The 15,667-nt window shown below is 42.9% G+C and overlaps 1 protein-coding gene across 1 annotated transcript in view; it reads right to left on the bottom strand.

The window, feature by feature from the left end:
• Positions 1 to 13,201: 13,201 nt before the first annotated feature.
• Positions 13,202 to 15,667, bottom strand: part of LOC114492334 (myocardial zonula adherens protein) — an 87,163-nt gene continuing 84,697 nt past the window's right edge. The window contains exon 13 of the mRNA XM_028506568.2: positions 13,202 to 13,617. Within this exon, the coding sequence (XP_028362369.1) occupies positions 13,521 to 13,617 (97 nt within the window). The 3' untranslated portion in view covers positions 13,202 to 13,520. The remainder of the gene's footprint in view (positions 13,618 to 15,667) is intronic.

The raw sequence follows: 15,667 nt of genomic DNA, 5'->3' as shown, positions 1-15,667 counted from the left end.
CATACTCCTCTTCTTCTTAATGAAATGTCCCATTTGTATATACAAATCTTAAGCTTTTTAATATATGTATTAACCATAATGGCTGTAAAGATATTTTCTGTGGCATGGGATAGAATCTTTCACATAACCTAGCTCAGGAATTCAAGATGTCATAATAACTATCTGAATTTGTAGCAACACCCATACATAATCTTTCTAGTTAGGCTTTGGATACATAATGATGAATGAGACAAGTTTCCTGCCACACTCAAACTTACATTCTATTAGACAGTATAAGTGCCACATAGAGATTTAGTCAGGTGATGTGATAAGGAATGATTGAGAGGCTACCTTGATTGATTGGGTGATTGAGGCCGGTTTTTCTGAGGAGGTAATTTATAAGCTGAGACCTGAATGACAAAAAGCAATTAGCCATGGGAAAAGTCTGACATAAAAGCATCCCAAGTAGACAGAAGAGCAACTGTAAGGCTCTACAAGGAAAAAGAGGTCAGTATATCCAAACAAGAAACAAAAAGAGCTAGATCTTGCAGGCCCTTGTAGACCAGGAAATGGAAATTAAATTTTATTCCAAGAGAAATAGGAAGAAGCCATCTGTCATTGGCAGCATCTAGGGTGACCCCCAGCAGTCTGGGCCTAGTGTAATCCCCTCTCATTGAATATGGGCTGGGCTTTCTGTCTTGCTTCTGATGAATAAAATATGGCCAAAGTGATACAAATGGTAAAAGTGATGAAGTGTCACTCAAGGTTAAATTATAAAAGATTTGCCCAGACATTTCACCAAAGGAGATTCACAGATGAAAAATAAATACTTGAAAAGTGACTAATGTTATTAGCCATGAAGAAAATACAAATTAACAACACAATGAGATACTAATCTACAACTATCAGAATGTCAGAAATTAGAAAGACTGAGCCACCAATGTCGCTCAGTTGGTTGGGCATTGTTCTGCAAAGCGAAGGTCACTGGTTCAATTCCCAGTCAATGCACATTCCTGGGTTGGAGATTCAGTCCTCCAGCCTGTGCAGAAGGCAACCAACTGATATTTCTCTCTCACACTGATGTTTATTACCCTCTCTTTCTCCCTCCTTCCCCTCTCTCTAAAAATAAAAAAAATAAAATCTGGTTTTAAAAAACTGGAAATAACTCAATGTCCATCACTAGGTGAATGACAAACAAATTGTGATATGTGCATGTGACTGAATACTATTGTATATGCAGTAGCTTCCATTAATCTCAATTATATTCAATGAAAGAAGCCAGGAGAAAAAGAGTACATACTGTGCAATTCCTTTTATACAAAATTCTATAGGGACAGAAAGCAGATCAGTCATTGCCTAATGATGTGGGGTGGCAGGGAGAGGCCGGAGCCAAAGATTACAAAGGGGCAGGAGAAAATGTTTGGGGGTGATGGATATTTTGATTGTTAATAAGACACAACTTATTACCTTGTATACTTAAATATGTCCAGTGTACAGCATGTCAGCTATACCCCCAATGGAGCTGTTGAAAGCACCCTTCTAGCTTCCACTCTCTTCTTTATTCAGAGGTTGGCTTCCCAAAAGACATATCCATTCTCTCTGACTGCACATTGTCACCACTCACCCCAGTGCCAGCAGCCCTCTCCTGGCTGCCAAACTCAAGGAGCAGTTTTTAGTTTTTCTTCTCCTTGCTGCATCTAACCCCATTCGCCACTTTCTCCTTAAAACTCTGTTCTACCGTAAATTCCATGTTACCAATCTCTCCAAGGTTCTCAACTCTGCAGTTTTTCTTCTGTGACTGGAAGGAGAGTCAGGGTAAGGACCTGACCACCTGGATGTCCCAAAGACTTCTTAGGTTAACTTGTCTAAAACTGAACTTATATTTTCTTCCTCCAACCCACTCTTCCTTTCTAAAATTCACATTGTTTAATGGCAATACCATTCACCTAGTTGCCCTAACCAGAAACTAGGTATTCATACCTATTCTTTTTCCCTCAACACAACTAGTCATGAAATTCTGTGGCCTTAATACGTTTTCTCTGTACACTCGCCCTCTTGCCACCCTTTCAGCACCTTCCCATACACCCACTGCGGAATCCATTATCTCTGTCTGAGCCCTTGAGTGAACTACGATAGTAGCTCCTAAAAGATCTCTTGACCTGTAGCCTAAGCCGCCCTTTTTCTCTGCTGCCAGATAGGTTTTTTCCTTAAATCTAATTGTGCTTCCTTCACCTTGGAACACTGGTGTGGAAAACACCAGTATCAATGCAGCAAAGACTGAAAGTGTTGAGTTCTGCACTTGTTGGGCCGCTCAGCACACAGAGATGGTCTGGCCACCACATTGGTCTTTCTGGGGGTTCAGGGGGAGGGAAGCACTGCAGGGGCCAGGCACAGCATGCCCAACCTCTCTGCCTAGGGTTGGCCATAGTGGCAACAGTGCATTGTCATCGTGGCAGTGGCATGTGAGGAAAGTATAAATAAAATACTTAGCCAAACTTGAGCAGCAGAATGATGATTAGTGGGAGGCTGGACCCGAAGAGAATTTAAAGGAGTGGATGGTCAGGTATTGGAACCAGACAAGGCCATTAGAAACAGTGATCACCAACAAAGGAGACTGTGATGGTTAATTTTAAGTGTCAACTTGCCTAGGTTACAGCGCCCAGATATTGGGTGAAACATTACTCTAGATGGTTCTGTGAAGGTTATTTTTTTGCTGAGATTAACATTCAAATCAGTAGACTTTGAATAAAGCAGATTGCCCTCAATAACATGAGCGGGCCTCATCCAACCAGTTAAGCCTTTATTAGAATACAGGCTGACTTCCCTTGAGTGAGAAGGAATTGTGCCAGCAGGCACCCGCCGACCTGAACTGCAACAGGGCTTCCTCGCTGGGTCTCCAGGCTTCTGATCTATCTTGCAGTGATAATCACATGAACCAATTCCTAAAAATAAGAGACTCATTTTACAGAATCCAATAGCATTGATCTGTTAGGAAAGTCAAGACTTGATTGACACCTGGACTTCAGGGTGGGAGAGCTGACCAAGGAGAGGGAAAGCTAGCTTTCGGCCTTCTGCTGTGTGCTGCTATGTGCTGAGCACATGGAGAGGAGATGGGAACCAAGGGTCAAAAACAAATTCAAAGAAAATTCTATTATCTTTCATGTTTTTAAGCTTCCATTTAGTAATAGAACATGCTGAATTTTCCAACAAACCATAGCAGCCATAGCTAATAAAAAATTAATAAAGAATGGTAAACCAAAGACTTTATTGAACAATAAGAGCTGACATCTGCATGCCATTTACCAAACCTCCTCTTCCGTTCATTCCCCAAACTGCGTTCTTGGAGAGACAGAGCGCTGGGGACCATGCCCGGGGCATAGAGGGAGAGACAAGTGCTAGGACCTCCTCTGGGCCAGACTTGCCCTCCTGCCTCTTCTGTCTGCCCCTCAGTGCAGAACCTCACACATGACTGACAGGAGCCCTGGCCAGTTTTGCAAGAGAAAGTAAGGGAGGTAACAGAGAGTATTAGAAAAACACAGTGAGAAAGGAAAAAGAAAGGAACGGGACTGGCAAAGAGGGAGACAAGCAGAAGGGGCAGCAAGAGGGATGACATTTCTCTGCACAGAAATCAGACACAGAAAGCTTCACAGGAAGCTTTGTGCTGAGGAATTCACAGATAAATTCATTTCCTTTGCAGCTCTAAAATTCTACCCTTCTACAAAATGTCACATGTGCCCTCTTTGTATTTCATGGTGATCCCACTGCAGCGAAAGGTTTTCCTCAGCTGCCCACAAGTTTAGGCTGTAAAGAGCATGTACTCCACACTAAAAGTAAATTCTTGCATTAGTTATCCAAACTGTTTGAAATGACGGACCAAATTTTCAGCTCATATCTCCCTCTTTATCAGCAAATAGTAATTTAAAGCCATTTACCGGAGCTGTGGTTCCCAGTTGACAGACTGTGGCCTATTAAAATTAATCCTGACAGAAGATCCTTGCTGCTTTCTGCAAGCACATTCAGGCTACGGGTGTATGAACAGGATGAACAGACGGCCCATCCCAGAGGGCTGGAGGGAGGAAGCGCGTTAAAATGGGTGCCTGCATCTTTGTTTGCTCAGCTGCTTGGAAAAACTAAGACTGAGGGAAATGGGATTAATCAAGAGGGCAGTTGCCCATGGAAAAAAAAAAAATAGGAAGACTCTGGTGGGAAAATCCCAGCCAAATAAGGTTCAAGTTGAAGGGGGAGAATTTTTTTTTTCCTCTCCAGGCTTTCCCATGGTTGAGTGTTGTTTGGTGTCAAATCTCTCATTTAAGGCCACCACAGTGTTTTACGACCTTTTGATAGTGTGGGAAGAGATCATTTAGGGGAAAAATATTAAATATTTGATTCTCAAAAGTTCCATGTGATTTTATTTTGAGTAAGATATGTGACTGTGCTTGAATAGCATCTTTCCATGATCTTTCATTTGAATAAACTCACAAACCAGAAAAAAAATGTCCTTGTAACATCACACGTGCTGACCTTCGGTATAGACTGTTTAGACATTGTAGCTGAGGCCCCTCCTCTCAGTGTAGGAGACAGAATATTAAGCAACATTTAAAATACCTTCCCCCCTCTTGACTGACTTCATTTTCCTTTGACATATTAGCTGAAATTCCACCAATAAGATTTTTGGTTAACAAAGATCTTCCTCTGAGACCACAGATCCTTCCAGAAGGGTTGTGGACTATCAGTCATTTACACTCAGGTGTAAATGACTGTGCATTTGTTCCAAATGGCTTTCTCACAAAAGCCTAGCTGAGGCTACGACTTGCACTAAAAAAGTAGAATTTGATAGGTGGGAAAGGGAGAAAAATGGAATTAATTTTGAGCAACCGGAAAGGAAGGCTAGACCAGAGAGAGTATCACAGCAGTGAGCTCAGGGTAGTAGGAAGACCCCAGAGGACCTCCTCCCCAGGATTCGGAGAATGTGTAGGGCAGGCAGAAAAGGGAGGATGTCAAAACCAAACTTTACTTAGACTTGTTTCCAATTCCATGCTAGAAAGCAGAGCCTTCTGTATGTAAATGGGCCTCATCTAAGATTTTCATAAGACATCCAGTACATAAGTCTGGCTATTAGAATTATCTCATTAGTAAAACATGTCCTGATAAATATATTTATACTACTTCTGTGTTTGAGGAAAGATGGTTTCATGTACATTTATCAGAAAACAGAAAAGGAGAGTAAGGGAGGTAATTTGCAAAGTCACTGAAGGGTGAGATTTCATAATTTCCTTTCAGGTTTCATCAGGGAGGGAGGTGGGAGCTGTACCTTTAGTGGAGGGAAAGAAGAACCAGTTCTCCACAACAATGTCAGCACACCAGATGTCTCACCCTTTGGAGTATGATGTGCCTCTGAGGCCGTAAAATAGAGGAACTGGTCGTCAGCAGCAGGATGCAGTCAGGGAAAGCTGACTACTCGTCTCCTCTCACTACACCTGGCCGGAGTCAAGTGTCTGTTGCCTTTAACTTTCTGTCTTGTGTAAAGCAAAGAACACAGCTCTGAAAAGCTTCAGCTAGGGAAGGTAGATGGGGAGGAGCCAGGGATGCCCATGGTATATATAATATAGTCAGGGGAATTATTCAAGAAAAAAAAGTCCTCCTTGATTTTCTTTCTCCAAAATTGGAGAACAGTCAGACATAGTATAAAGGACAATAAAGGTGATCCAGATCAGAAAATGAAGGGTGGTGGGGAAATTTGTTTCAATCCCCTACTATGATTTGGGGGGAACAGGGTTTGCATACCACCAACTTTGTGGCCAGTTAACTTCTCTGGGCCTCAGTTTCCTCCTGTTTAAAATGAGGGTATTGAACCAGACAGACTCCAAGATGCCTTTCAACACTTAAATTATATGATTCTAGGATGATTAATGTTATAATACATTCTTTGGCAACATCTGCATCTATTTAAGCTCATAAATGTTGAGAAGAAATATTTGGTATGCAGTAAACCAGGAAGCAGGTAGCTCCCTCTAAATAAACACTCATCTAACATTGATGAAGTTTCAGGTTTTATCAGCCTTGCTGGACTCCCACAGTTGCCCGTATCTTATGAGACTGGACAATGTTTTCCATCACCTAGAATTCTTGGGCTTAATTTAATTTTTATATCTGATGGATGACAGCTCTGAGTAATTTAAGATTGTTTATAAGGTTCTTAAAAAACTGAAGTTGTCAAAATAGCAGAAGACAAGCAAACTGTAATTAATGATGTGGAAGGAACATCATTTCAAGCAGACTGCAGAAAACTTAGTTTGAAGAAATAAGGTTTTTTTTTATAATGCATAGAAAAACAAAACATTAAACAATGTAAATAAAAGGTGGCAACTTATGGGTCTTTAGCTACATCCAATCTATCAGATGTGGATTTGTTTGTCCACTAGGAGTTTTTCAGAATTGTGAATCTGAATGATTTTAAGACGGCCATGGACTTACATCAAGGCAAGCACCCTCCTGCTCCCCTCCCACCAGCCACTCAGCCCATTGTCCGACCCTAGACCCTTCTCACCTTTACAAACTTTCTGGGTGCCAGGGCATTTGATTTTGGGGGTGTGATGCATATACAAGTGAAAAAATTTTCCAACTCTTTCTTTATCACAGAGGCTAGAAATTATACCACAGAAATTTCCTGGAAAATTACTAGCAGGAGACATATTCTTGTTCCAGGAAAGTGTTCCTTACTTCTAAATCTCAAAGTCTTCCTAAGACTTCTGTGTTTTAAGAATCCCCACAAATGGTTCTCAGATAATTCACAAAATTAATATCCCCCCACTTTACAAACTTCATTGAGAATACAGGGTTTTGTTTTATTTTTCCACAGGAGTCAAATGTAAAAAGTGAATTTTAATTCCCAAGGACAGCCTTTCTCAGGGGGAGGGGCCAGTATCCTTATTCTACAGTGAGAATGATAAGTGCTCTCGTGAAAGCGTCCGATCTTATTCTGAACAATTCCTAGAGAACTGTTTGCAAGCATAGCAAACAAAACATAGGCATTGTCTACAAAGCTTGATATAACATTTTTATCTATAAGAAAAACCATTTTAAAAGGTCACAGAAAATTATAAATTTTTATGATCACCATGGACACATTAGCATCTTTATAACTGTATTTTCTACTTTAAATTCATATTGGAAATTTCATAAGGAAAAAAGGTTAATATGAGATAATCCTTAATTTCCTTCCTTTCAGCCCCCCAAAAATGTTTAAATAAATTTGTGGGTACCATAAAGACACTTTATTTTGGGGCTGGGCCACAAAGTGACCAGTTAAGTTTCTTTCTAGCGGAATGTGTTTTGTTTAGGAGGTGGCAAATTAAGAGGAAAGGGGAGAATTAAAATATTTGCAAGATGTCATTAATCTCCAGCAAGAGCCTAGAGTTGTTGTTTTTTTCCCCCCTTCATTTCAGAACTAATCCAGCTTTCTGTTATTTGGCTCAGAAAAGTCTTAAATCTGTAACAAGAGAGTAACTTCCTGTTCTCAAGAGTTAGGCTGCCAAAGAAAACATTTACAAGAAAAGTCCCAGGGCCAAAAAATTGCCTACTAATTATTTCTCAACCCCCCTTCTACCCCTAATTCAGGAAGGTGAATGCTGTAAATGCTCTATGTTAAAACTCGAAAGTATGTATTGAAAAATTAAGAGAAAACCCCCAAGAACTGTTTGCCATTTATTTATATTTTATTGCATTCAAATTACATCAGTTTTATGGTCCTTAGGCACACATTAACATTTCTTATAAATTTTGTTCGGAATTCCACAAAGATTATACCGTACGTTTATCAAAATACATTATGGAAGTTTTTACCTGGTACCTTCCCAACCGAGGAAGAGAGAAGCCACTCCTGATGTTGGGAGCTGACCCAGCACTGCCAACGAGGCTGCAGTATGGCTGCGAGTTGGCCTGACATGGCAAGTTCTCGGTGTTCTCCTCGGGGACCTGTCTACTCAGTACTATCCCAGTCAAAATCCCAGCAGCCCTTCTGCAGAAACTGACAGACTGTCAAGTTCATATGGAAATGCCAAGGACCTAGAATAGTCAAAACAGCTTTGAAAAAGAAGAGCAAAGTTGGGCACTACCTGGCTTATCATGAAGCTACAGTAATCAAGTGTGGTATTGGTGTTAAGAAAGGCGACTGAATCAATACAATAAAACAGAGAATACAGAAAGAGAATTATGCCTACCTGGCCAACTGACTTTCTACAATGGTACAAGGGCAATTCAGTGGAAAAGGGGGTAAATGGATAGACTTTTCAACAAATGGTGCTAAAACAATTGAATATCTAAAGGCAAAAAAACTTTTTTCATTTCTCTTTCTCACCATCTATTAGTAATCTGATTCTGCCTAATCAAATTAGCCCCAAATTTAGTAGCATCTACCTCTGGTCTCCTTGCCTCTGGTCTCTCTTTCCAGAAATGCATCTTCAGTCTCCGTTTTGAGCTTTTCCTTCCCTGACAAAGTCAAATGAGTTATTCTCAAATTTGCATATGCGGAAAAAAACTATTTAATCTCCTGCTTATCCACCCACCAGCTACATTCCCCACCCTACTTTCCCTTCTGCACAATCCAAGTCTCTAATATGAGTCCAATAAGAGGAAATCCTTGGGTTTGCAAATATTCGTGATACAACACCTCTTTCCTAGTAATTACAAGTAATAATAGCAGGTATCAATTGGCATGTCTCTGGTGCAGGGCTGGAAGATTTTTCCATGCTCTTTCGTGTGGTCTGTACAGCAAGGCTATGTGGGGAGTGCAATTCCATTTCCTTCCTAGGCAAAGCTGCTTCCTGGGGCACCAAGCCCCCGAGAGCTGAAGTGACCTGACCAAGGGGGTATTGCAATTCAACGGCAGACCTGGGACCGACTCCACGCTTCCCACTTATGTCCTGGAATCAAAGAGGCTTTGAGTTTGAGTTTTATCTCTGCGAGTTTCAATTGCCTTATCTACAAAATGGAGGTAATAACGTCTTCCACACGGAACCGTTGTGAAGATTCAGTACATGTATGCTGTGCTACCTCAGCAATCTTGGCCTCCTTTACATCCCCCAGCCAAGGCTCAAATACAAAAATGTATTTGTGGAATACATTTCATTTGTAGATGTCTTCATGCTCATCAAGGTTTGCAATAGTCCTTTCCAAGTTATGTGTATCCTTTATGGGAAATTGCCCCCAAGGCCCTTACATCAGTGCAGAGATGGAAAATGGATGTGAGGATCAATCATTAGATGTAAGAGTAGAAAAGGGGGGGTTGAAAATAAGTACCTTTAGGATCCAGAGACGGCCAAAGCTCAGGAGGAGCCTGCCTCACTGAGACAGGTTTTGGAGATGACAGGGTCTTGAGGCGCACACCTTTGTTTCTCTGGCACCCAGTATGCAGCAGCTGGCATGTGCTGGTTCAACTGAACTGGGCAGTCTGGGTAGTCCGATGTAGCCTGAGCTCCCCACCCCTTGCCTGAAAACCGCCCTACAGTTCCTAGAGCAGGCAGATGGCATTTGCTGGGGAGAAAATGGGTGGACATACAGACATACAGACCAGCTAGGGTCATCCGTAGTTAGTGTGCCCTCTAATGGGGGACCATGTCCTATCACTCAACTCCAGGCACTCCCCTCATGTCCCCTCCCTGGCTAGCTCTGAAAGCTGCCCTCTGAGGCACATCCCAGTCAAATTCAAATCCTATCTCAGGCACACAGCCTGATTTGTTTCTGTCTCGTGGCTGGCTCTTGCTTCTGGCTCACTAAGCAGCAGGCCCTCTCTGATTCCAGGGTCCTGGGGGACACCTACTCCTTCTGAGCCCAGACCTGTTTCCTGTCAGCTGCCCACTCTCTGGGCCCTGGGGAAGCCTACAGGCCTGCAGATCACACCTGCAGTCCCTGAGCTCAGGTATCCGAAGGCAATATCCTGAAGGAACTGTTTTCACTGCCTGTTTGGGGGATGGACGCGGCTGCCTGAAGCAGGCAACTTTATACACTCCTCCATTTCTCATTCCCAATGTTGGCAAAGGAGTCGGGAAACCACACTCTCATCTCGTTGGTGAGAGTTTCAATGGATTCAAATTTCCACAGGCCAAATTGGACTGTGTGCACCAAAAGACTTAAGTGTACATAAGTTTTGACTCAGCAATTCCTTTTCTAGGAATTTATCCTGAGAAAATAATCAGGCAAGTGTAGAAAGTCATATTGTACAAGAAAATTCATCAGAAGATTGTTTGAAGAGGAGTAAAGAGAATCTTTAAATTTCCAACAATAAGGAATAGATCGAGTAAATCATAGCATATCAATAAAATGGAATCCAATTAATTGTAAGAAACAATGATGTGGTTATATATAAAGAATTATCATAGTAAGTGAAGAGTTGTTACAAAAGTATGTAATGTTAATAGGTGGCATTTATTGAGTGCTTGCTATATGCCAAGCACTACTCTAAGGACTTCACAGATATTAACTTGTTTAACCTTCATACCACCCCTGGTTAAGAAAGGACTGCCACTGTCCCCATTTCACACGGACTGAAGAGACTCTGTGACTTGCCCGAGGCATGCACTAAGCGACCAGTTCGAGAGACTCCAGATTCCACATTTCTAAATACCATGATTCTGCAACTCAGAGTAGGGTCATATTTGCTGTGAGAACAAAACAAATAAATGGAGGGAGTGTGTGTGTAAAAGCCTGCAAGGAGTAGAATAAAAACATTAGCTGGGGAATTATTTACATGTCTATTCTTTGTCTCAATAGAATAAGTTTACCATGTCACGTTGGAGCCATTCAACACCTGACCCGTACTCGGGCTGAGACGCTAATTCTTTCAGACGGTGGGCGGGGGTTACCAGAGTTAATTTTGACGAAGGATCAAGAAGGATCATCTCTATTCCATTCAGTTTCGGTCTGTACTGCTTCGAAACTCACTTCGTCTTTCTGAATAGTTCAAATAATGTTTAGAATTCTCCATATGTGGAAAAAAATCTTTAAAAATACAAAGGGCCCAGATAGAGACCCCCTTAATGCTACAGAATGATCCATAGTACTCTTTGAATGTAAAATTACTCACTACATTTTTTCCTTTTTTCTTTCTTTCTTGTTTTAAGAAGAAGAGAAAGGAGGGAATATGGTGGTATTTGCAGAGCAGTTTCCGTTCCTGTCTTGGTGCCATTAAAACTGACGTTCTTTATGCCACTGCGTTTCATTAAGAAATGACTTCCTGCCCTTGGCTGGCGTAGCTCAGTGTATTAAACACGGGCTGTGAACCAAAGTGTCGCAGATTCAATTCCCAGTCAGGGCACATGCCTGGCTTGCAGGCCATGACCCCCAGCAACCGCACATTAATGTTTCTCTCCCTCTCTCTCTATCTCCTTCCCTTTCCTCTCTAAAAAATAAATAAGTAAAATCTTAAAAAAAAAAAAGAAAGAAATGACTTCCCGACCAGCTTCTCCAGCGGCCTAGGGGCTCCCCACTCTCTGTCACTCAGAGGCCAGCTTCCCTTTCCTGTTCCCAAGCACTCACTTTTTCTAAGATGCTCCTTTTTAGGGTTTGCCCAGGGCAAGCTTTTAAAGATTATTTATTTATTTATTTTTAGCGAGGGAAGGGAGGGAGAAAGAGAGAGAAACATCAATGTGTGGTTGCTGGGGGCTGTGGCCTGCAACCCAGCCATGTGCCCTGACTGGGAATCGAACCTGCGACACTTTGGTTCGCAGCCTGCACCCAATCCACTGAGCTACGCCAGCCAGGTTTCATGGCAAGCTTTTTTACCACCAGAGCACCCCCATGAGGGAGGGGATCCAGGGGGCACAGAGCTTCAATCACCCCTGCAGAAGGAAGCTGTAGCTCCTCGGCCCGCAGCCGCAGGCAGTGCCCCTGTGTGCACACCTCAGGAGGCCCCACAGCGGCCTGGCCTACCGGGTAGGTGTGATGCCCCAGGTTTTTAGAAGACGAAGGTGACATTCAGAGAGCTTTGATGACTTGCCCAAGGCCCTCTAGGCATAACTTAAATATAAATTTGGTTTCAAAATACAATGCATATTTTCCTTTCTATACTATCCTGACTCACAGGGATTTACCCAACTGAATTGCTTTGTTTTCTTTCTTCGACACTTTTTTTTTGAAGTGGGGAAGTAGGGCATAGGAAGACTAGGCAAGAGGTAGGGTGATTTTTTTAAGTAAAAACTATTTTTTTTATTTTATAACCATGTATGTACAATATCTTACTCTTTTCAGAAGGTGAGTTAACTAGTCAAATTTCAGAGTTTAAAAATCCACACACACACTCCCTATCTTATAGTTTACAAATGCTTCTATAGACTATCCAGGGGCATCAAACTCACTTTCACCTGGGGCCACATCAGACTCACAGTTGCCATCAAAGGGCCAAATGTAATTTTAGGACTGTATAAATGTCCTAAACTCCTTAACAGTTAAGTGAGAGCTGGTGCTGCTGCAGGTAGAAACAAGGTGCCAGGCACAAGGCACAAGGTGCAAGGTGCCAGACGAAATAAGGTGGAGGGCCGGATTTGGCCCACAGGCCTTGCGTTTGCCACCCGTGGATACTGACTGAAATCTCACCATGCCCTGACTTTGACACTCACTCCAGAGTCCAATTCTGCATTCTAGCCCCTGGACACAGTCACAGGTGAAACACAGAGACAACATCAGTAGACAAAATATATGGCATTTATTAAACAGATGTGACACCGGTTATTATAATATCAAAGTAGAGAAGGCATGAACAAGCTATTCATTCATTTAACAAAAACACCAATCAATACTGAGAACATGAAATGATCAAATTTCCACAACATACAAAATTTTCTTCCAGCTAAAGTGAGAAAGAGAAAAGAATCACAGGTCGAATAAATACAGTGATTTCCGCTGGCTCCATAAAGGCATAAGGCACGAGTTAAACCGCGGGATCGGCATGTCGGAATGAAGCATGTCTGCCCACACGAGGACCTCCTCCAGTGGTCCCCCCGGCGCTGCACACACTCTCCGCACCGAGAGGAAACGGCACCTGCGCTGGGAGTCCTTCCCTCCAGGGTCAGGTTTCCCCGGGTGCCCGTGCCCTTGTGGACAGGCTTCTCTGCACCAGAGAAATGCTGCCTCTAATACTTTCACGGGTAAACACAACCTCCATGCAGCAACAAATGGTCCTGGCATAAATAACATGAAGTTTCAAATGAATGCCCTTTTTCCTCCCAACTGAAGTCTAGTAAAGCAAAATAAATTGTAAAAGAATTCTTCTGGCTGGGATTTCAGATGTATACTTGGAAAACTAATGATGGCCCAGTACAGCAGGGTAAGCTGGTTTGGGGTTTGAAATATGACCTTGTAAACCTCTATCCTCCCCTCGCCCTCCCCTTTCCTTCATGTTTTAAGAAATGGATCAGAACCTCAGGAATTTCCATTCTGGCTTAAGCTGTGTGTATGAAGAAGCAACAGTCACCCTTTCCAGACTTCAAGCTGCAGGGTTCCAGGGCCTCAGTCCCCCTGTAGAAAGTGCGCTGCACATCTCTGAGTGCCTAGGTCAGACTTTTCTTCATGGTCAACTCCAGCACGCGTGCGTATGGGGCATAGCTCCTGGAAGGCATCGCAATTTCACGGGTCTGATTTGCTTCACTGAGAAATGAAAAAAAGGCTGGTCAGGAAGATGAAATGAAACTCTCCATGCTCTTGTGTGAGACAACTCTAGGAAATGGCTTTCCAACACTGGAAAATAGACTGTAATACTGCAGTTGAATATTTCATTTAAATGTTACATGAGGGACCATTATTTGTAGCAACTTTTAAAGGTTTAGCACGTGCAAGGCATCAATGATTCAGGAAAATATAAAACATGCATTGAAGGAACTCATAATGTGGTAGGAAAGATACGTGCATAAATAATTTTAATACAATGTAGTGCGCCGCTGTAACAGAGACATGAAGAGCTGTGCTGCATACTCCCCATCTGCCCTTTGGGATCTACTCTCCCCCTTCCCCACCTCATTCTGAGCCCTGGAAGCTGACCTGGAGGTCACCACCAATGGATGCCCTCACCCTGTAGCTTCCAGTTGGCTTTGATCAACTGGGACATGGTAGCCGGAGATAAGAAAATGGAAGGACAGAGAGGGGGGACATTTGTCCCCTTCCAGCCAGGAGGCAGCTTGCACTTACTACACTCCTCTGGCAAAGGCCACAGGTACACCCCTGCCCTCTGTCTCTTTTGCCATCCCTCACCCCTGCCTCTTCAGGTCCAGGCTGGTAACAGCTTCTACTGTGGCTAGCTCCAGACTCTGCCACAGTCCCTTGTGTATTTTCTGTAAAGCTGCTCAAATCTTTACAGACAGTCCCTTCATTTAAGTCTCTTCAATAGTCCCTTCCAGACAGGATCCTGAGAAATTTGACAATTAACGTATTATGGGCAAACTGAGGGCAGAGCAAGTTAACATCACTAGGAGGGCATCTGGAAATTCCCACAGGAAGATGCATCTTGAAGGATTCTTAGGCATTCCTCATGTGGGCAAGGAGGAGATGGGAATTCCAGGCAGAAGGGACAGGATGTGCAAAGGCGAAGAAGGGTGAACACAAAGGCTGCAGGTGTGGAAGGGAGACAGATACGCTTGGTTCAACTGGAGCAAAGACTTCATGATGGGAAGTTGTTGGAGATAAGGTGCAGTGGAGGAGGGCTTCCAGGTGGAGGTGTGCTCTGCTAAGGAGTTCAGAAGGTGACAGGGAACCACTAAAGGCTTCTAAGAGGTTTGGGGGCATGATGTGTTCATACCTGTATTCTAGCAAAATTCTCTGGTACTGCTGAGGGTCTGGAGGCAGAAGGTTAGTTAGGAGATTTTTGCTATTTAGGAGGTGATCATGAGAATGAACTCTAACAGTAGCACTGCAGGTGAAGTAGCAAGGAAAAGTTAGGGAGATATTTGGAAAGCAGAATTAATAGGATTTACTAACTAAGATGGAGACATATCCCATATTTTTTCCTCCTGGACAAATATACAACTACATTTGCCAGCCTCCCTTGTAATTCGGTGGGCCGTGTGACTAAATGAGGGGAAATCATTTACAGCTGACCCCTGAAGAACGTGGGTTTGAACTGAGCAGGTCATATGAGAATTACATGGGTTTTTAAATCCATGTGTAAGTGGGGGCCTGCATAGTTCAGACTCATGTTCTTTTAGAGACAATGGTATCCTCAGTCTGTAGTTGGAAATTCACGTTTGCTGAGGGCCTATTTTACCCTCAGATTTTGCACTGTGTGGGGACTGGTGCCCCTAATTCCTGCATTATTCAATGGTTAGCCTGTAAAAAACCTTCTACATAAATCTATGTTCTTTCCTTTCGTGCAAAGAATACAGGGGAGGACCCAAGAGGTCTCCAAAACCCAGGCAGAGTCACTAGATGGGAGAATCCTGGGTTCCCAAATGACTGTGCGGAGCAAGGCTCATACCAGCCTGCCTTAGACTACGGTGGGAAACCAATCTTCACTGTGTTCAACCCCCAAGATCTGTGGACTGTTTGTTACAGCAGCTACATTTCTTAACCTGGCTGATGCAATGACCAGCTGTGTATAGGAGGTATAAGATTCAACCCCTCTTCCCTAACTTCCCATGTCCAAATACTCGCCAAGTGGCATGAAATCTACCTCCTAAAATACTGTTTTGTCATCCGTCTTCTCTAT

This window comes from Phyllostomus discolor, chromosome 1 (genome assembly GCF_004126475.2).
Source record: "Phyllostomus discolor isolate MPI-MPIP mPhyDis1 chromosome 1, mPhyDis1.pri.v3, whole genome shotgun sequence".
Lineage (NCBI taxonomy): Eukaryota > Metazoa > Chordata > Mammalia > Chiroptera > Phyllostomidae > Phyllostomus > Phyllostomus discolor.
The sequence above is the reverse complement of the archived record's forward strand: the minus strand, read 5'-3'. Positions and strand labels throughout refer to the sequence as shown.